This window comes from Rutilus rutilus (genome assembly GCF_951802725.1).
Source record: "Rutilus rutilus genome assembly, chromosome: 3".
NCBI classification, from domain to species: Eukaryota; Metazoa; Chordata; class Actinopteri; order Cypriniformes; family Leuciscidae; genus Rutilus; species Rutilus rutilus.
The window spans coordinates 50,165,883-50,187,083 of record NC_140211.1 but is presented as its reverse complement, the minus strand read 5'-3'; the positions used below and the strand labels follow the sequence as shown (position 1 = coordinate 50,187,083).

The following is a 21,201-nucleotide window of genomic DNA, read 5'->3' as shown; positions in this document are numbered from 1 at the left end:
ATTAGTGGTGAGGTTTAATGGTCCAAAATTGGTTAAAAGTCTTAAAAGCAGCTACAGAAAACGTTTGGTGGAGGCTTGGTTGTTATTAAATTCATGTTTTCTCACTTTCTCTTTTTGCAAAAAACAAAAAAAAAAATGTTTAAAGTACAATTATTTACTGATATTAAACCAGATATCAAAGGGCTCACAAACTTATTCTTACCACAGTGACTCCAAAAGGAACTGATATAAAATAAAAATAAAAATCCAATAATTTTCTGTATTCATTCATTCATTCATTCATTCGTTAATTTATTCACATTGGTATAGACATGAAAGAAGTGCACATAAATGAAGTAAACAAATGACTGCAGTTTATTCTGACTTTTATTGGCCTCTGTGTTTTGAACTCCAAGTAAAATCTTTACATGCAAAACACTTCCCTGCTGTGCAAGTACATGCACTATATATATATACAATTGCATCATGAATGAAAGACGAAATTTATACAATAATCATTCACAAACTAAACTGGCAAATATGGTTTTAAGTATTAGACAGGTGTGCTCTATTTTGTTTGTTTTTTGAAAATGTCATTGATACAATCATAGATAGCTCTGTATGTGAATAAGATGTCATGAAAAATACAGCAAGATCACATTCATTTTGAAAACCTAATTGACTCATCTGGACTACAAAAGCTTAGAGTTCGTGTTCAACCCGATCTCACAGGAAAACGCAACTATTTTACAAGGCAATTTCATATGAATTTATATGATATGTATCATACGAATGAAATCATGTGTAAACATACGAATGAGATCGTACAAATTTGCGACCAATTCGACAAAATGTAAAATAGGTACAAATTGCCATGAGATTGTGTTGGTCATGTTAAGGTTTTTTTTTTTTTTTTTTTTTTTGAAATATGATATTCATTGAGGTTCACTTATAATACTTGCTCTAAATTTAATAATAAGTGAGCATTTTTCACCAGTCTCTGACCCTACAACCAAATCACTCCACTTTGAGGAATATCAACGACCACTGTTATACTTAAATATCCTAATTTCACAAAGTGCTGATTTTGCTGAGTAGTAACAATAAAATGTTTGTTTTTGGAGGATGTTTTTTAAATTCTGAAACTCTGAGTGTTTTTATAGTACAGTGACCTCTTATATATCAAAATATCAAGGAAAACTTGATTCCACATGACATGACCCTTTCAAATTTTCTGTGATGTCAAACAACAGGCAACCACACTTCTGGGTTCTTCACACAAGCAGCTTATAGTGATTGACATGAGCAGTGTTGCGGTTCTAATGATCTGTTTTGGCATTATATAGTCGGAGCTGTGGCACAGACGGTGGTGTGGCCCATATATAAACAACTGGCGTGCTCATGGGGACCCAGGTTTGAGTCTGGCTCAAATCATGTCCCAGTCCCTTTCCTGTATTTTCTCCCAAAAAAATAGCTTTAACTTTATTCATTATTTCATTTGTTGGACGTATAACAGGATGTTATAAAGCCTAAGGCATGACATAAAAGTAAAATCAGATAAGCAATGCGTCTTTATTGCTTGAATACACATTTGAAAATTTCTTTAGTTGTGGACATTATGGGTGGGTGACATACTGGTTGACACAATTTTTGGACTATCGCGATATCGGCTATATGTCTGAGAGATGGTTTTTGAGTGCTGTCTAAGGGGCCGTTTACATGACACCATTTTCAACTAAAAATGGCCTTTCATTTACACGACAACAGTGTTTTGGGGGGCTGAAAAAGCTAACTTTTGAAAATGGGTTTCAAAGTGCACGTTTTTGAAAATGATACTGTAAACGTCTCCATCTAAACTACAAAAACATGAATCTGTGAAAATGGTGACGGCATGCACATGCGTATTACGTGTTCAGTCTATAGATTTACATCGCCGACTACTGGCCTGGCATGCATAATACAGCGTTTTTAGTCATTTTCGCTGATCCGTATGAGTGGAGATCTTTTTGACAACATTTGTCATCTGTACATATAACTTTTTTTCTGTTTTTAATACATTGTTGTTGTGTAAACAGGAAGCTGCTGCTTATAGAGCATGCAGGTACTGAGTTCTTTTTGCCACCTAATTGGGCTTCAACGATTAAATACACACTTGTCAAAATCCCAGTCTTTACCAGTGTCCTCATAAACACAGTCATTTATGTCTTAAGTGAATGTAAACAGTTGAGGAAAAAAAACTCATGTTTAACAGTATATTGGATCAGTGCATTAGGTCTTAATCTTAAAGTGACAGCAGCCTAATAAACCTGCTGTCATCTGTGTCATTAATGCAAAAAAAGAGAGAAAATCTCTCAATGCTCTTGACTAAATCACTTTTGTCTCACTTTAACAAAAATTAATGTATAATTTTTACGAAGGCTAGTGTTTGTTTGTTGTGATTGAAATTGGTGAAAAGAATTCTGAAATTTCTATGGTTTTTTACATTTTTGATGATATAAAAACCTAATTTAAAGCAAAAATAATTACATTGTGATATATAACGTTATCGTGAAATAACATTACTCGTGATATACGATTTTTGTCATATCACCCACCCCTTTTTTTGTTTAAATACACATCACATAAATAATAATATTATTTGATATTGATTAGGATTAATAAACACTGTTTTTGATTGTACAGTAACTTCGAGCATAACAAAAACCAACTACAACATTTTCGCATTTTTCAGCTTTGAAAAGTTTTCATTCTCATATCTTTTCATAAAAAGCCAATACGTGCCACAGTAGTGCCTAGACCAGGTTCTGTTAGATCACTGATGGTCCTTTGGTGATTTAAAATGAAACGTATTATACAAAGCATACTATCACCACAATTATGGTTTAAAATGTTAAATCAGCTGTTTGTGTGATGCCTTGGTGAAATGCAAATCTACCAAGAGCAGTAGTGGGGCAATTGGTCGTACTAAAGCAGAGGTTTTGTCCAGGACCAGTGAATTCTCATAATTTGTGTAAATTCCAGAGTTTGCCTTGATCCAGCAATCTTGATGAAAAACTTCAAAGCTCCAAAATCTTTTGGAAACATGTTTTAGCTCTTCAATTTAGATTTTTAAGCTCAAATTGAAGCGCAACAGCTCTGTTTCTGGGATCCTGAACAGCCCGGAAGTGTCTCTGTGAAGCGTTTGTTGGTAAACAGTAATTTCATCAAAAGGGAGTAAATTATACAAAGAAAACGAATTGCATTCACAATGATCACAGACACTCTCGTGCATTAGAGCTGGTTATAATAGCAAAGAATGGAAATGCTGAGGTCATTCCATTGTAAATGTGCTTTCCTGATGCAATCCTGTGATTGGACTGCAGTCACAAGACAAACAGGCTGCAGGTGACTAATTAAAGTAATATTGGCTTGCTTCACAGCTATTAAACTATTTTAGTCTATTCTTTTATGAAATAATTTAATTTGTCCATGGAAGTTGTTGTCTTCACACAAGGGCATTTTTGTATTTTCAGCATATTATAGACCACAAATAAGATGCATGTTTGAAATGGTTTTGTAGAATAGTGTGCTTACATAGAAGTGTTGTTATAAACCAGGCATACAGAGCAATGTGTTACAAAATTGTATTCATTAGAAGATTATCTAACCTAAGTCATATTAAATGTATCCTTGTCAAACAGATCACATAAAATTATTTGTAATGGTTTAAAATTCTTAAACATTCTTTGGATTTAGTCTTATCTGTGCTGTGTAAACATCTCTACATGCTGTTTGCCTATTGGTTTGAAATAATTATTTAAATTTGATGTTGAAGGTGTTTAAATAAGTCAATAAAGTGTTAGTTTTGTTAAAGTGTAAATTTTAAATTTGACCTGACATTCTAAATGGCCTGTAAACATTCATAGACTGGGTAAAACTGGTTAAAATAGGGCTTATATATTCTGTATCTGCCTTTTTTTTTAAGGAGAAAGACTTTAATAATTCTTTTTGATAAGAGGTTGCTAAGAGACATGATATTAACGCATTCCCACAACAAGGTAAATATTTGGAGTTTTTACAACTTAAAATTTTACTTAAAAAAACACAATGCTACTTCGGCCAGATAAGAGAACATGGCATGACATAACAGTGCAGTTCTTTTACTTTTCAATGCTAACTGATGGTCATTTGTATGTAAGTCACAGTGAACAGTAGAGCTCCAGACATCACATTTTGTTCTTTGAAAGCATATTGTGTGTCAGCCGGACAAGAACAATATCGGTACAGCCCAAAATATGCATTAGTGGAGGGGAATGGAGTTGGCAAATGGGCCAAGTACAACTTAAGGAAGTGAAACTGTCAAAGGCATGCACAAAGCTTAAAGAGCTTAATCACTTGAGATGTGATTCTCGTTATGAAGAGTATGCCAACGCTCAATCTTCTTGTCTTTGTTCTTTAGGCATTCATACCAGTGCTTCAAACGCTCACCTTTGGCAGTGATTCCAAGCTGGCAGCCCCCTGATCATGAAATATTAGTAGTATTAAAACATACCAATGCATTGTTTATTTTCAATAGAGGAATGAAATGAAAGTCAGTGGTAAATGGTCAATTTGAAACATAATGACAACTGTTTACACCTAGTATCAACATGTTTTCTGGTTCACAAGTAGACATTGCTAAATATATGTGCAAATGGGATCAAGATGACGTAGACCAAAACCCCAAAATGGTTCGGTTCCATCACCCTGAATTCAATGTTTTTTTTGTTTTTTTAAGTGTTTTAGGTTAAATGCTTGAAATAAGGTACACTTTTTACTTCTTCCGAATGTATTATTCTGAATTTCAAAATTCATAAGTTGTGTTAGTTTGTGAAGATAACCATGATGAACAAAATGTGCAAGAATCTTTTGTTAGTCACAAAGCTTATTTTCTCTAATAATCCAAAAGCCAATTGAAAAATCCTATTGGTAAAAAAAAAAAAAAAAAAAAAAAAAAAAATTTACACACTTTCAACTATTATTACAAATTTGTTAAAGAGCTCCCCATCTGTCAGTCACTACAATGTTTTGTCAACTGACAAATGGGGTCTCACTTGCGAGGCCCAATCACCTCTGAGTTAAAAAAAACGGCCAATGAAGTTGGCGAGTGGAATTTGCATGCCGAGCCACTCCCCCAAACAAACAGGTATATAAGATGCCGGCCCACATCCACTCATTCAGATTTTGCTTCGGAGCTGAGTGGTTACAGACAGTGGTCACTCTTTCCAGTAACAAAGCAATGATAAGAGTGTGCAATGGAGGAGATGACTCTCAGTGGTGGAGAGGGCACATTCAGTGGGTTTTGCCATTCACAAAGAGAGCAGTGCACAGTAAAGTGCAGCGAAATCCCCCTGTGCGCTTTAGCACAATTTTCCTAAAAGAGCAAGCAGGCGAGCGTCTTTTAAAGATGCCTTTCCGTCCATATGTTTCTGGATGCGGTCGTTTCCTGTCTTCATCTGATGGCCACGATCGCTGTCTCACATGCCTGGGGCGAGAGCATGCTGAGACAGGCACTACAAGGGCATGACCATGTCGACATTGCGGTCGCGACTCTCCTTCCTCGTGAAGGCTACAGTCCCCTCTGATGTTACCCAGCTTGCTGCCTCTGCTCAAAGCAGAGCCATGAGTATGGTTAACATTCTGGGAGACCTGAGGGTTACAGTGGGAGCGTTTTACCCATGCCAGTCTGCACGGACCTCCCGCTTCTCTGCAGTGCTAGCCATTGAGCTGCCAAGTGATGGTGCAGGGGACCCAGCATGTCATTTGGCACTCCAGGTGAGAATTAGATGTCGATAGTTGCATCGGAGTGTGGGATAATTGTCCTCTGCAGAGGAAGATAAGGCTGAGCTTCCCTCTTTGGCCATGGTCACTCATGCCGAGTCGGATGCACAGTTGATGGCCATGCTTGGACACAATTGGAACCCTCCACCTTGTCTTGAGCGCTCGAGGTTTAATGATTGGTTCTTTGGTGCAGTGTGCGGTTCACAGCCGCGTTCTGCCTCAGTACCTTTGTTCCCGGAAGTGCATGAGGAGGTTCTGAAGTCCGGGAAGGCACCTTTTACTGCCCGAAGCCACTTCGCAGCCTCCTCCACTCTCACTACCCTTGAAGGTGGGGCTGCCAGGAGATTCCCCAGGTGGAGCGTGCAATTGGCAAAGTGCACTTTTTTGACGCCCCCATCTCACAAGGTGGCCTCTTCGGGGAGACTGTCGAGGACTACGCCCAGCAACCACGGGCTAAAGAAGTGCATTGTCACATGCGCCCGTCCCCAAGATTGCTTCGCAGCAATCAACCGGAAGGACATGTATTTCCACATCTCGATTCTGCTTCGACACAGACCGTTTCTTTGGTTTGCCTTCGAGGGTCGGTCATACCAGTACAAGGTCCTCCCCTTTGGGCTGTCTCCCCACATCTTTGTCGCAGAGGCTGCCTTTGCCCCACTAAGGTATGTGGGCATTCGCATTCTAAATTATCTCAACAAATAATTAAGTTCACTCTCAGGATCTGTTGTGCAAACACAGGGACCTGGTGCTCAGGCACCTCAGCCATCTGGGGCTTCGGGTCAACAATAACTGCCTAGAGTTGTTCGCAGTGCTGCTCACCCTGTTCCAGTTTCGGCCAAGGCATTGTATGCTTACGTTGCATGTCACAACTAGCCCGCCATCTCCTCCTCTTGAGTTAGCAGCGGCTTAGGTCGCTCTGCACCATTTACATTCCGAGCGAGCTCAATCGTGCGGCCAACGCGCTCTCATGACAGCTCACATTCCTGGGAGAATGGAGACTCCATCCCCAGGAGGTCCAACTGATCTGGAGTCAATTCAGGAATGCACAGGTAGACCTGTTTGCCTTCCAGGAGTCCTCCCACTGCTAGCACTTTTACTCCCTGATTGAGGCCCCCCTCAGCACGGACGCATTGGCACACAGCTGCCCCAGGATCCTACACAAATACGCGTTTCCCCCAGAGAGAATGCTCGCACAGACACTGTGCAAGGTCAGGGAGGACGAGGAGCAGATATTGATGGTTGTTCCTGGACACCTAGTTCCTGGTTCCTGGTCTCTGGACCTGAGACATCCCGGCCTAGGCAGGACCTACCGCAGAGATCTTTCCATATCTAACACTGCCCCACGGGTCAGTCCATATGTGTATTTCCACATGCTCCTCCCTACGGGTAGGATGTGGCCTCCCTTTCCATTGGAATAGGTGCACTTCCCCAGCGTTAACACAATGGTAATGGATGAGGGGGAATAAAAATCCGAAGCACTCTTCCCGTGAAACAAAAAAAACAGGGACAGCAGCTACGACCGTCTCCATGGTAAGCCCCATTGGCATGGATAGCTATCACTCTCCATCACTTGGGCTTACATGGGGAGCTGGGGGAATCGGAGATGTTATGTCCCCCCTGCCACAACCCTGAACCACCCACTGAATGGCCGGGACACAGTCTTGGCTCCACAGCATAAACCTGGATGTATGCCGCCATCTTATATACCTGTATGTACGAAGGGTGTGGCTCGGCATGCAAATTCCACTCGCCAATTCCATTGGGCATTGGCAGAGGTGATTGGGGCTTCCAAGTGAGACCCCATTTGTCAGTCAACATAATGTCTCCGTTCTCTCCATCAGGGAACGAGGATTACGTCAGTAACCAAGAGGTTTTCAGGCATAGGTGTGCTTGGAGTTAATTGTTTTATTTATGATAATGCAATGAAACATGCCAAATTGTGCGGAAAAATGTTTTGGCCACGCTGTCATACAAAGAAATTATGAACACATGCAAATCAATTTATGCAAATAAATGAATATGTTGTAGTCCATGTATGCTTTTTCCTGCGAGCTTTTTTGCTTTTCTATGCCTTTTTTTGCATAGTAAAATAAACATGTAGTTGTAGATTGACTTTTTTGCTAAATCATTTTGTCAGATAAATATCTTAAACAGGTTTAGTGTTTTGATCTTCCCTCATATTTAAAATATTTAGGAAATATAAAATATTTTCATCATATTTTGATGGTTTAATCAAACTTTTAGGGTCATTTAAAACAAATATCACTTCCTAATGTTATCTCCATATCTCCAAACCTGACCAAATCAGCCAAGACAGATGTTAATACCAAGTGTAAACATAGCTTAAGAAAAAGTGAATACAATGACATATAATAATATATATGAAGAGTCCAGATGCAAAAGCCTCTAAGTGCCATCTGAAATTTTCTTCTAGAATGATCATTTTTATCAAGCTCCTATATTTAAGTTCAATAATTTCACTTAAATGACAATTAATAGGCCATTTTCATTGCCATTTAAGTGAAATTACTTAACTTAAATATACAAGCTTTATAAAAATGATCATTCTAGAAGAACATTTCAGATGGCACTTTGAGGCTTTTGCATCTGAACTCTTCATATTACAAAATAAAAGTAAATACCTATATAATCATTGGATTTGCCAATGTCGTAGTCCCATACTGAGATGTCAAGAGTCTTTTTAGCCAGCTCTGCATGCTTAATTTCATAGCTGAATTCCTGAAAAAGAACAGTTCACATGGCAAACAAGGGGAATCTTAGAAAAATGGTAAAAATATCAAAGCAGCGGGAAAATAGCAAGCATAAAGAAGAACTCTCGGAATTGCAACAGAACACTCACAAGGCTTCACATTGTTAAAATGTTGGACCAGATTATTCAAACACAACTACAGGAAAGAGATTACAAATGGAAATTATTGTCAGCATTGCAGTTGTTTTGCAGGCTTATTTGCTCAATTAGGGTCATAAACTTAAACATAAACTAATGTTTACCTAAAATTACCAGTAGATTGAAAATATTTAATCATGATTAATCGCACAATGTTTTAGACTTAAATCACAGTTTTCACACATGCAGAAATTCAACTATACATACTTAATTTCCTATAAAAATGCAATATGTAATTAACATTTTGCACATAATTATAGACAAGCATTAAAATACCCCAAGTTTAAAATAAAATCAAGGGGAAAAAAATTCCTAAGTCAGGGATTCCCCCAAAAAAATTGTCAGAGTTGATTTTATGCTCTTTGCCATAAAATATTAACTTTAAGTACCCCTGATTTTAAGTTAATATTTCAATAATTAAGTTAATATTAATCCTCTCTTTAATAGGATCACTATGTTTAACTTGAACATTTATAATTACTAGTTCAGTCAGTAGATTAAAATATTTAATCAATTATTTACACGATTTTTCAAAGTGAATCACAATTAATCACAGATTTTGTTATGAAGTGCAGAAATGTGTCTATATATACTTAAAAAAAAAACATCTAGGGTTACTTGACTGTAACCCTGTTCCCTGACAAAGCGGGAACGAGATGCTGCGCTGATTTAAGTGCTATGGGAAAATATCTTTGTTTGACCGGTTGTGAACACATGTGGCAAACACACCTAGAATTTGCCTTAAATAACCTTTGATGATGACGTATATCAGAATGCACACGTCAGAGGCTATAAATAGGTGCGCTTTCAGGTCACTTTGTCTGAAGAACATCCTGAACACACCCTCAGTGTGGCAGTGCATCTCGTTTCCACTTTTTCAGGGAGCAGGTTTAGTAACCTGAGACATTCCCTTTCAAAAGCTACTCTAAATGCTGCACCGATTTAAGCGTTATGGGAACGAGAATACTAATCCCGCCACACTGGAAGTGTCTGGACCCCTCAAGGTGGTGTAGTGTATGCACACAAACAAGAGAAAGGCCTCAGACATGACTTTGTGATGTTGACTCAAGGACGTGTGAGTCCGGAGTAACATGAACATCCAAACTATAGAATCTAATAAATGTGTGCGGAGAGGACCAGCCTGGCGTATCACATACTTGCTGCAAGTCTCTCAAGCCTCTTGCTAAAGCCCTGGAGGAAGCATCACCCCTGGTAAAATGAGCCGTAACGCCCAGAGGCAAAGCTTGACCATGCGCCTCATAGGCTAGGATGATGGGATCCCTAACCCAATGGTTACGGCTACTCTAGCACTGAAACAATCTGGCAGTGGACTGGGTCTGCATGAGGGGTCTGCATGAGAGAATACATACATTCTTCTAGTGGAGGGAGCCCTGGCACTCACAATTGTCTCTATTACATCCGCTGGAAGTCCTCCTTATCCAAAATTCCTTCTCCTTGATGCCAGTGAGGTTGATCCACAGATGTCTTTCCATGGCGACCATTGCACCCATGGAACGGCCGATGGTACGGGCCATTTGCTTGGTTGTGCGCTGAGACAGGTCTGTGGCTGGGTGCAGCTCAGTGAACACATCCTCACTAACGTTTCTCCCGCTCATGCTCAGTTCTTTGAGCAGGTCAGCCTGGTACGCCTGCAACACTGCCATGGTGTTCAGGGCAGCACCTGCCTGACCTGCTGCCTGGAAAGCTTTCCACACCAACGTGGATGTAACTCTGCATGGTCTGGAGGGAAGTGCAGGCTTTTTAAGTGATGATGCGCTGCCAGAGGAGAGATATCCCGAGAGCTTCTCTCCAAACTGGGGCATCATCGTATAACCCCGTGCCTTCACACCAACTATAGTCGAATAAACCGATGTCAGGGGCACAAAGACACAGAAAGAACATGGTTTACTCCATGACTTTGATAGTTCGTCATGGAGATCTTGAAGGGGAGGGACCATCTCTCTGGTGCCTCCCCTTGGCCACCCGACAGAAATCTGTTGTCTAACTTCGATTGTCTGGGGGTCATTTGTTCCTGTGGCCAATCTAACTGAAGACTGTCCACAGCGCAAGTGACTAGCTCGAGTAGCTCATCGTATGATCTGTCATCACGAGAGGAGCATTCAGAGGCAGCGCACTTGAAATCCATTTCCCCAAGAGAACAAACATCCTCAGCCCGGTCTGCTCAAGGACCTCACGATCTGGTTAAAGAGCAAGAGAAAGGGGAGGACCCGTCTCCTGCTCTTCAGCCAGATCGACACACGAGCCCCATGATCTTCTCATCAAGGACGCGCAGGCTCGCTCTACCTCCCTAAAGAAGGCAAGTCTGGAGCGGAGCACTTTGATGGGGAATGACAGTTCGCAGTCCTGACACTCTGATATAGCGTGCTTCTCCCCAAGACAATCAATACAAAAGATCATCCTCCGATATGGGCTGTGAGCAGGGTGGCACACATCTCTTTGTGGATTCTCGCAACATGATTCTCTTTTTTTTTCCAACTCTTTTCTTTCCGTTGCAGAGAAAGAGAATGAGAGTGAGAAAGACTTTATTCCTGCCCGACAAAACTAACTCCTAGCAAAAGGGATAGTTTAAGAAGTAACACACGGCACACAATGCAGTTCTGAAGACAAAGGAACCTGAAAGCGCACCTGTCTCACTTCTATTTGTAGCCTCTGACGTGCGCATTCCGATGACGTCATCAGAGGTTATTTAAGCCAAATTCTTGGCATGTTTCCCACAAGTGTTTACCACCGGTCAAACAAAGATGTTTTCCCAAAGCGTTTAAATCAGCACAGCATTGAGAGTAGCTTTTGAAAGGGAACAAAACAATATGTAATTAACATTTTGCACACATAGCCTTTCATTTAAAGATAGAAAAGCATTAAAATAGCCAAAATTAGAAAAATAATAAATAAATAATAAATTGTTCTTCTCCTGTTTTTGAGTATTTTGAGTTTTGTTTAATAAACATATTGACACACTGCTGCAAACAGATCCTTTCCCTCACGTTTGTACAACCGTTTGTGACACCCTGAGATTTTATGTTAATATTTCAATAATTAAGTTAATATTGATCCTGCCTTTATTTAATGAACGAGCAATTTTCCAATGTTAAACAAGAACATATAATTACTAGTGCTGTCAGTAGATTAAAATATTTAATCAATCGGTTGATCGCACTTGATCACATATTTTTAAAGTGCTAAAATTTGACAGTGTATATACATTTTTATGTTTTTCCTGTCAGATTGCATTTAGTTCATTCTGAAGGAAAGAAAACAAAATAATATAATTAGCATTTTCCAAACAAAGCCTTCCACATAAAGATAGAAAAGCATTAAAATAGCCCAAATAACATTTCCCTAAGTCAGAGATTCCCAATTTTAAAGAACGTCTTTAACATAAAATATTTAATTTAAGCATCCCTGATTTTAAGTTAATATTTCAATAATTTAACAACAAATTTTCATGTTCACAGTTCTCTGATGTCGGTTAATGTCACATGACGGTAAATACAATTTTTATTTTTTTATTATGTAAGTGTTTTATTTTTATTGTTTTTATTTTGAAATTGTTGAATTTATTGAACATATGGAATTTTAACAAAAGAACGCACAGTATATCAGACAACGCAATCCAGAGATTTAATCAAATCCACAAATGCATTTGAATACCCAAATAAGCCACAGATGAATTATCACAATTAGAAAATCTTGGCATATGTCATAATCTCATAATAAGATGTATTAAGCAAGGTACAGTGAACAGGCTCCTGCTCCTGAACTTAAAGGGTTAGTTCACCCCCAGAAATGAAAATTCTGTCAGTAATTACTCACCCTCGTAGTGTAACAGCGCAGCGCTACATCAGAACGTAGGCTCAAGTCAGAGGCCCACACAGAAGAAAATGAATAGTTGAATAAAGTCGTTATTTTGGGGGGGGGTTTGCGCACAAAAAGTATTCTCGTCACTTGATAAACTTATGGTCGAGCCACTGTAGTCACTTGTCTTTACTAACTTTCTGGGCCGGCAAGTTTCAATAACATAGAAGCCTATGGAGGAGTGAGACAGCTCTCAGATTTCATCAGACAAATTTTAATTTGTGTTCCAAAGATGAACAAAAGTCTTACGGGGTTGGGACAACATGAGGGTGAGTAATTACTGACAGAATTTAAATTTTTGGGTGAACTTACCATTTAAATAATTAGAAGTTGGGTATGAATAACCTGGTCAAACTTTTGTATTTCTGTCTGCATTTCTCTGGATCACTGTACTCTGATCCAGGGTATAGACACCTAGAAATAAACAACTATTTGATTAATTAATAAAGAAACATGTGCATAAATGCATTACAAGTGGACAACATACCTCATTAAACTCTGGGTTGAGTGTCTTCTTCTTGATCTGCGTCTTGTTCTTCGCTTTCTTCCCCATATCAGGTTTCAGACATCTATTCATAGAAATATGCACATAATTCAAAAGGTATTGATTTAATTTTTACAACAGATTTAATATGAATGATAAATTTTAATGTTGTTTAATGCCTTAACTTATATAAGTGTTTCCTAAGCATATAATAAATACTGTATCATGTATATAAACATTGAGCAGAGAAAGACTTACATTTTGACAAAGGGATCAGAGTAGCCATTTGCATCCATTGCTGCTAAGTGAACACAGCGTACAACACCTACAATGAGACGACTCAGCTGGGTGTTGTACATTAGGGAAATCAGGATACGTCCTCTCTCTTCCATCTCAGCGCCATCCTTCCCAGTCTACACAGGTACAAAAATAGAAGCGTGGATGATAATGATAGCACAGGAGTGTTCATTGTAAATGTAGTTATTGTAGAAACACCTCATGCTACAAATAGCATGGATGTTAATTCATTCTGCTACTGCTGGTATTTGTAGTTGACATACAAATACACAGGATGCACAAAATAATGGAATCAGTAAATGAAAATCAGTGTAAAAAGACTAGGGTTGGGCTTCTGTGTCATCTGGTCAAATCTGCAAACCTCTCTTAATGATACCCCTGAGAAAAAGAACTGCACTTAATTGTAGTGAATGTGTACTTGTAGTGTACATTTCAAAAGCATGTTTTTAAAAAGCTTTACTTACAGATGATATAATATTAATGAATTAAAAGGCCACTTCTAAGAGTACATTTTCCAACGTCAAATTAAAAGTTTTCCAGTAAAGTTCATTTAATTTTTTTTAAAGCATATGTAACGTACTTGATTATAATTTCAACTCTAGAATACTATATGATATTACATTTAAAGTTAATATATTTTAAATATAATAAACAACAAATTAATAATTACAAATGTATGAATTACAAATATGACATGTTTCAATAGAAATGACATTAAGGTGTATTTTAGTTTACCGTACATGCTTGTCAGTATAATCAGCAGTAACTTTAACCATATTTCAAAGATAATACTGCTAATTATGTAATTACATATAAAGATGTACTGAAGTCCTACTTAATTGGGTCAAAAAAGCACTCTAAATTTCAGTGAATTGCATTTAATATAATTTTAAACTATAATATATTTTGATTTAATTGCAACTAACGTGCAATTGAGTGTCCAAAAACATAACATTCAGTTGCACTCAAGTATATTGTTTTAAAGTATATTATTTGTGTGATAAGTTCCTCTTTTAAAAGTATGTCTAAAGTGTAGCCTGTATAATAATAGTATAACTGAATGTGACCTTAAAGGTATAGCGGAGGATTTTTTACTTCCGGGTGGATCACCTATACTATTGGTCCTCCTAATTGTCAATCATTCTGGTGAATCAATCAAACTCATTCAAAAAGTGGAGAGGGCGGGTCTTATCTAAAATTCGGAAAGATCCTCCGCTATACCTTTAACCCTCCGGGTGCTCCTCATTTGGCTGTAGCTCTTGTTATCGTCCCGGTCAGAAGTGACCGGACACCTAAAACTTAAACCTCCTCCACCCCAGTAAAACCAATGCAATTTATTTTTGTTCAATAATATTTTTTATTTAGTTTTTAATATAATTAATATTTATGCAATATTTATGGTTAATTTTTGCCATTTGCCATTTTCTCTAATTTTTTTAAATATTTTTTAAATTAATGCAGTATTTCAGATTAATATAGAGACTAGACCTTTTAAATCCAATTTTTGAAGTCAAATTAGCGCCATCTGTTAATAGAAAATAAAATAAAACATGTCGTTCCATGGTGTTACCACTAGATGCCTGTATAGCTCTCTGGTTGTTTTTGGACAAAATTACTTACTTTTAAGATGTGGATTTGAATGTATTTTTTTTTAAATTCTCAAATAATACTTTTTGTCAAGGTTTATAAAAAAATGTAATAAAAATTTGATGTGAAGTGTACACGTTTTTGCATTATTAGTACAGTCAAAACTGAATACAGAGAAATTCAGTTACAGGTAACATTACAATTCAATAAAAAAAATAAAAAAATAAACAGTAATGCTTTATCACAGCTTATTATTATTTATATTATTATTAATAATAATAATAATATTAATTATTATTATTATTATTATTAATTATATATATATATATATATATATAATTATTCTATGAATATATGTATATATAATTATGTAAATATATATATATATATACAGTATATATATATATATATATATATATATATATATATTTTTTTTTTTTTATTATAATCATTAATTATGTTATGTTTTTAACTATTGATGTTTTAGAGTTTCACCCCTCCATTGCTGAGCACTTTGCTTTCTGCATCGTGGCCAATTTGTAGAGAATTTTTTGTGTTTTTGTCAATTTCCCATTCATTTCCTATGGTCGGTCATTTTTGACCGAAGAGCACAAAAGGGACTATTTTTTTTACGACCACTTAGCCTGCTCGAATCATTCCCCCACTTTTTTTGTGTGTTCACATTCCTAATGCCATAAAATTCTGATTAAGCTGCGATTTTTACAAATTCTAAACAGAAAACTTTCCGGTCAGAAGTGACCGAAGAGAACCTGAGGGTTCTTAATGTAAATACATTGTTAGGTGTTTTCAATTTAATATACCTCTATAAATATGAGTATAAATATTTACCTCATCCTCATAGAGGGCGATTCCTCGTGCACCACCTGCAGTTGATGTTCTTTTTGTCTATGCAAAGAGAGGCAAAAAAAATTAATTGCGTATTTAAAAGTAATATATATTCAGCTAATGGTTGTCAGTAATAAATATGTCTGTTACGGGTATATGAGTATGAAGTATGAAGCACTCACTTGGACAACCCTCTCTAGACACACATTAAAGTTTTTCTTCTGATTGAACTTGAGTTTTTTCAGTGCAACTCTGGTTTCTCCGATAAACTCATTGTGGCCAAACTTGTCTTCATCACAGACAGATATTCTGCATAGACATAAGTAAAATCCCTTAAATAGTTAAACATGTATCCATGATTACTGAATGTCCAATACATAAAAATAAAAATAAAACATCACTTTCAAAACACAAGAACAAAATACTTTTATAGTCTATGATTAGCTAATAAACTGGCAGTGTTGTTATGGTTAACTAAAACTAAAACTATTAAAAATAGTTTTTAGCCATTTAAATAAAGTTGCAATAAAATAAAATATAAGATGAAAAACTTAAACAACAAATTTGTAATGTTGCAGTGGCAACTGGTGAAGAACTAAAATTACTAAAAAGAAAATTGAAATCAAAATAAATTAAAGCTAGATTGAAATATTAAAAAAATACAAAAGCAAAAAAACAAATAATAAATAAATAAAAGCGAATTCAAAATATCTATAACTGGTATACATATTTAGTAATGATATTTGATGTTGTCTTAGAGTAAAAAAAAAAAGAAAAAACTGTTACAACATCAAATTAATTTACTATATGACCAAGGGATGTGCATTGCATTTAAGTTTCACATTTGATCAGTTCTTGCTTTCCCTGGGAATCAAACCCATGACCTTGGTGTTGCTAGCACTATGCTCTACTATTTGAGCTAAATCTTTCCACATCTTCCACGCAATTAGAAAATATGTCAATTTATTTTGAATGTGGCCAACATGGCAGAACTATGGCAACTGTACAAGAGCACTGTGTGTGACTGTAACAAAGTAGACTTCCACCTGAGGGTCTTGCGCTGCATATCGTCATCTGTCAGCCCGTGGTACACCAGCGTCTCATTCCAGTTTGGGTTGCGAGTGTTGCGTAGGGTCTTGGTACGTAATTTAGTTGACTGCATTGACAACAAAGATGCTCTGTTTAACCATCATTGCTTGACCAGTATTAAGTATAACTTGCATAATTGAGGCCTTTCTCATGAAGCTAGCGGTTCTGAGTTGACAAAACCGAACGGGATCAGTGATCTCAAAACGCCACTGTACATGCAATAAAGTTACCCCGTAGAGTGTGCACATGAATGTAGTGTTAACAGCGAACAGTCAATCATGTGAAACATGAAGAGTCCTTTCTCTGCTGAAGATAAAGAGATTTATGCTAGTACCAATGGAAGTGAGGTTATTTAGTTTATAATTAGTATAACGTGCAGTACATCGAGTTTAAGAGAAAACATAAGCCCAGTCATTTGAAATGCTTAAAAAAACTCTTTGTAGATTAATTCCATAGCCATGACCAAAAGTATTGGCAGTGACAAAAATGTTTCGCAATGTTTGCAGCTTCAGTATTTGTAGATTGTTATTTGGTATACTTGAAAACAATAATAAGCATTTCATAAGTTTTAATGGCTTTTTTGTTAAAAACATTCAATATTTGCAAAGAGTCAAAAGAGTGCTGACCCCTTCTTCTACATAACCTCTTCAATTTGCTCTGGCATGCTGGATATCAGCTTCTGGGCCAAATCCTGACTGATGCCGATCCATTCTTTCCTTAGTGCTCAGAGTTGATCACAATTTGTGGACTTCTGCTTGTCCACATGCCTTTTGAGGATTGACCACAGGTTCTCTATGAGGTCATGATTGGGGGAATTGCCTGGCCACAGATCCAAGATTTCAATGTAATGATCTCTAAGCCACTTCATTATCACACTTTCCTTGCTCCATCATGTTGGAAAATGCAGGGATCATCACCAAATTGCTCCTGGATCAATGGGAGAAGTTGCACTTGTAGGACGCTTTGATACCATTCTTTATTCCTTTCAGAGTTTTGGGGAAGAATTGTGAGAGCCCACCCCCTTGGATAAAAAGCAACCCCACACATGGGTGGTCTCAGGATGCTTCACTGTTGGCATGACACGTAGGGTTCACCTTTACTTCTCTGGACAATTGATTTTGAAGATGTACCAAACAGTTAGAAGGTAGCTTCATCAGAGAAAAGAACTTGCACCAGTCTTCTGTTGTCCAGTCCTTGTACTCCCTGCAGGATTTCAGTCCATCCTTGATGTTTTTCCTGAAGAAAAGTGACTTCTTTGCTGCCCTTCTTGAAACCCAGCCATTGTCCAAAAGTCTTAGCCTCACTGTGCATGCAGAAGCACTCGAAACCATCTGCTGCCAGCACTGAACAAGCTCTGCACTAGTAGTGACAATACTGAAGCTGAATCCTAATGAGGGGACAGTCCTGATCCTTGCTGGACACTCTGGGACATCCTGAAGCCTTCTTCACTGCAATTGAAATTCTCTCACTGAAGTTCTTAATGATCCTGTAAATTGTTCTTTTACAGGTGCAATATTCTTTGCAGCAATTTCCTTGCATGTGAGGCCATTTTGATGCAAAGCAATGATAGCTGACTGTCTTTCTTAGGAGGTAACCATTGCTAACAGAAGAACATAACTGGAAGCACTTCATTCTTCCTTTTATAGCAATCAGTCTGCTCTTATAATTCAATTAGAATTATCGAGTGATTTCACCTGACTAGCACTTGTTCACACTTTCCTATATGCTGATATGATTAGTAAAATTATGTTAGCTGGTCGTTTTGTGTCAGGGCCAAAAAACAGTGAAATTTGGGTTGTGTTGGCCAATTAAGCTTTTTGCAATTATTTCAAATGAATCTCATCACTCTGCACATTAATCTAGAAACAATGTGAATCAGCACCACAACAACTGAAGCCGCAAACTTTGCAAAACAAAATTTATATCACCGCCAATAATTTAGATGGACAATAAAAGCCATAAAGCCTGATTTAGGTTACACTTTATTTCAATAGTCCACTTATGACATTGTCACAGAACAGAAGATTGCAAACACAGGCAAAATATGAACAGAGTTTATTGAATGACACAAAGGAGGTGAGTCTCTGGATTTCAGATCATGATGGTGATACTGGTACATAAATGATAAGTCTTATCTTTTGCAGGTAGTGAAGAGAATTGGCTGGACGACTGAAAACTGGCAGACAATGACACACAGAGGACAAATGATGGGACAGTTTGATGCACAGGAAGGTATTCAGATAGAAGTTCTGTGTTGAACTAGGAGACCAGACGCTGCTGAGTGTGTGAAGCAGGCTTATATGGAGTGGAGCTGATGGGGGTGAATGATGGCAGGTGTGGATGATGTGAAGTGTGTGCAGGTGTGAGCCAGAAGGGGTTACGGGAAATGTAGTGTGAAGTGACTGGTCTGGTGACTGAGATTGTGACAATTATACGAACTATAGGAATTTTGCAACCACATGTCAACTAACTCATTAATTTGCAACTACATGTCAAATAACTCTCATTAGAGTATTAGTAGACTGTTAGATTAGGGTTAGGGTTAGTAGAAGTTAACATGTATAGTACTTTTATAGTCAGTAGAATGTCTGTTGAGCATCAAAATAAATCTTTAGCAGATATATTACGCAGACAGTCTACTAATACTCTAAAGACTTGTAGTTGATATGTGGTTGTAATTGCAAAGATAGGTCTACTTATAGTTAATAGAATGTCAAAAGTGGACTTGGAATAATGTGTCACCCTTATTTGTATTATTCTTTATATTTATATTAATTTAAATATTAAGTTTAATATTATTGTTCAAATATAATTGCTCATGGTTAACTTGAAAATGAACACAATAATAGACCAGCAGTAATAATAAAAAATTACCAAAAAACGACTGGTCCAACTACAATCAAACTTAACCAGGTAGCTTCTTAAACCTGCTTGGTGAGACTGGCCTCAAAAGTATTGGAATGTTTTAAATATAAATAATGAACACCAGACAAATTCTGTAACTTTAGTAATATAAGTACTCTTCTATTACTTTAATAAACAATACAGACATGGTTCAAAATTATTAATATTTGAGAATACCAATTGCAAAGGTAAAGGGCTACAAGCAGCACATTAAAAAGCCCAACATCTCACCTTACTTGCACCTGGCAGTAGATGAAGCTTAATATATGGATCTGCCAGTCCATTTGAATCCATTGGCTTTAAACCCTACAAAAAAATCAAACACAGTGCAATATTACTGATCAAGATTGTCATTCTGGTCTATGAAGTTTAGACTCGTAAATACATAAGCAAACAATGAAAAGCCCCAGTACAAGACTATATATCAGCACGATACTGCTCAGGCAATCAGATTCAAGGTCCGGAATTACTGCTGCATGATGATAACATAATCACAATAATATTACAACATAATTAACCCACATGAATTTTATAGTTCTTTTTGTTTGTGTGCAATAATTTGACTTTTAATATTAATATGTGAAAATACTGAAGATACCTTTGCTTTAATAATGTTGCAATGGAGGCTGCTGTTCCCTTGGTCATATAGTAAAGTGAACTCCAGTGCTCCCAGAGTTGCTGAAACAAACAAAATATATTGCATTAGACATATGCATTTCATTAGGTTTGAATGCATGAGGAAAATCTCACAGGTCAACATTCAAGTGCATGCCATAAATAATTGTGTTGCCTTTTTCCTGTTGCATTTCATTTGTTTGAAATGCGCGCGCACACGCACACACACACACACGCGCGCGCGCGTTTGTTTCACCATATTAGTAAGGATATTGCATAGACCCCCCATGATTTTATATCAGGTTAATGATATGAGGTAATCTCCAAGCCCATCACATACCCCAAAACCTACACCAATCACAGAAACATGTGCACAACACTAGATTTAAATAAAACATGTTTTGGCTGATTTGTGAGCATTTTTAACTAGTGAGGATCAGTAACATGTCCTCACTAGTCGGTTGTCATAATATTATACATGTGAGGACATTTGGCCCTCACAAGTATATCCAAACCTACACACACACACACACACACACACACACACACACACACACACACACACATCTGGTTTGCTATCTTTGTGGGGACCCTCCATAGACGTAATGGTTTTTATACTGTACAAACTGTATATTCTATCCCCTTACACTAACCCTTACACTAACCCTACCCCTAAACCTACCCATCACACAAAACTTTCTGCACTTTTACATGTCTCCATAACCTGAATACACACAGACTCACAGGGACTCGTGTCACCATGTCTCCATAAGGAAACAAGCTTATAAATCATACAGAATGAGATTTTTTGAACATG

At 37.2% G+C, this 21,201-nt stretch overlaps 1 protein-coding gene across 1 annotated transcript in view; it reads right to left on the bottom strand.

Annotated features, from left to right (window-relative positions):
* Positions 1-355: 355 nt before the first annotated feature.
* The window catches only part of rph3ab (rabphilin 3A homolog (mouse), b), a 30,705-nt gene continuing 9,859 nt past the window's right edge, over positions 356-21,201 (bottom strand). The window contains exons 8-16 of the mRNA XM_084406114.1: positions 20,368-20,447; positions 20,001-20,075; positions 16,823-16,932; positions 15,959-16,085; positions 15,780-15,836; positions 13,305-13,459; positions 13,050-13,131; positions 8,421-8,517; positions 356-4,476 (exon numbers count right to left, since the gene is read on the bottom strand). Coding sequence (XP_084262240.1) covers positions 4,346-4,476; positions 8,421-8,517; positions 13,050-13,131; positions 13,305-13,459; positions 15,780-15,836; positions 15,959-16,085; positions 16,823-16,932; positions 20,001-20,075; positions 20,368-20,447 — 914 coding nt within the window. The 3' untranslated portion in view covers positions 356-4,345. The remainder of the gene's footprint in view (positions 4,477-8,420; positions 8,518-13,049; positions 13,132-13,304; positions 13,460-15,779; positions 15,837-15,958; positions 16,086-16,822; positions 16,933-20,000; positions 20,076-20,367; positions 20,448-21,201) is intronic.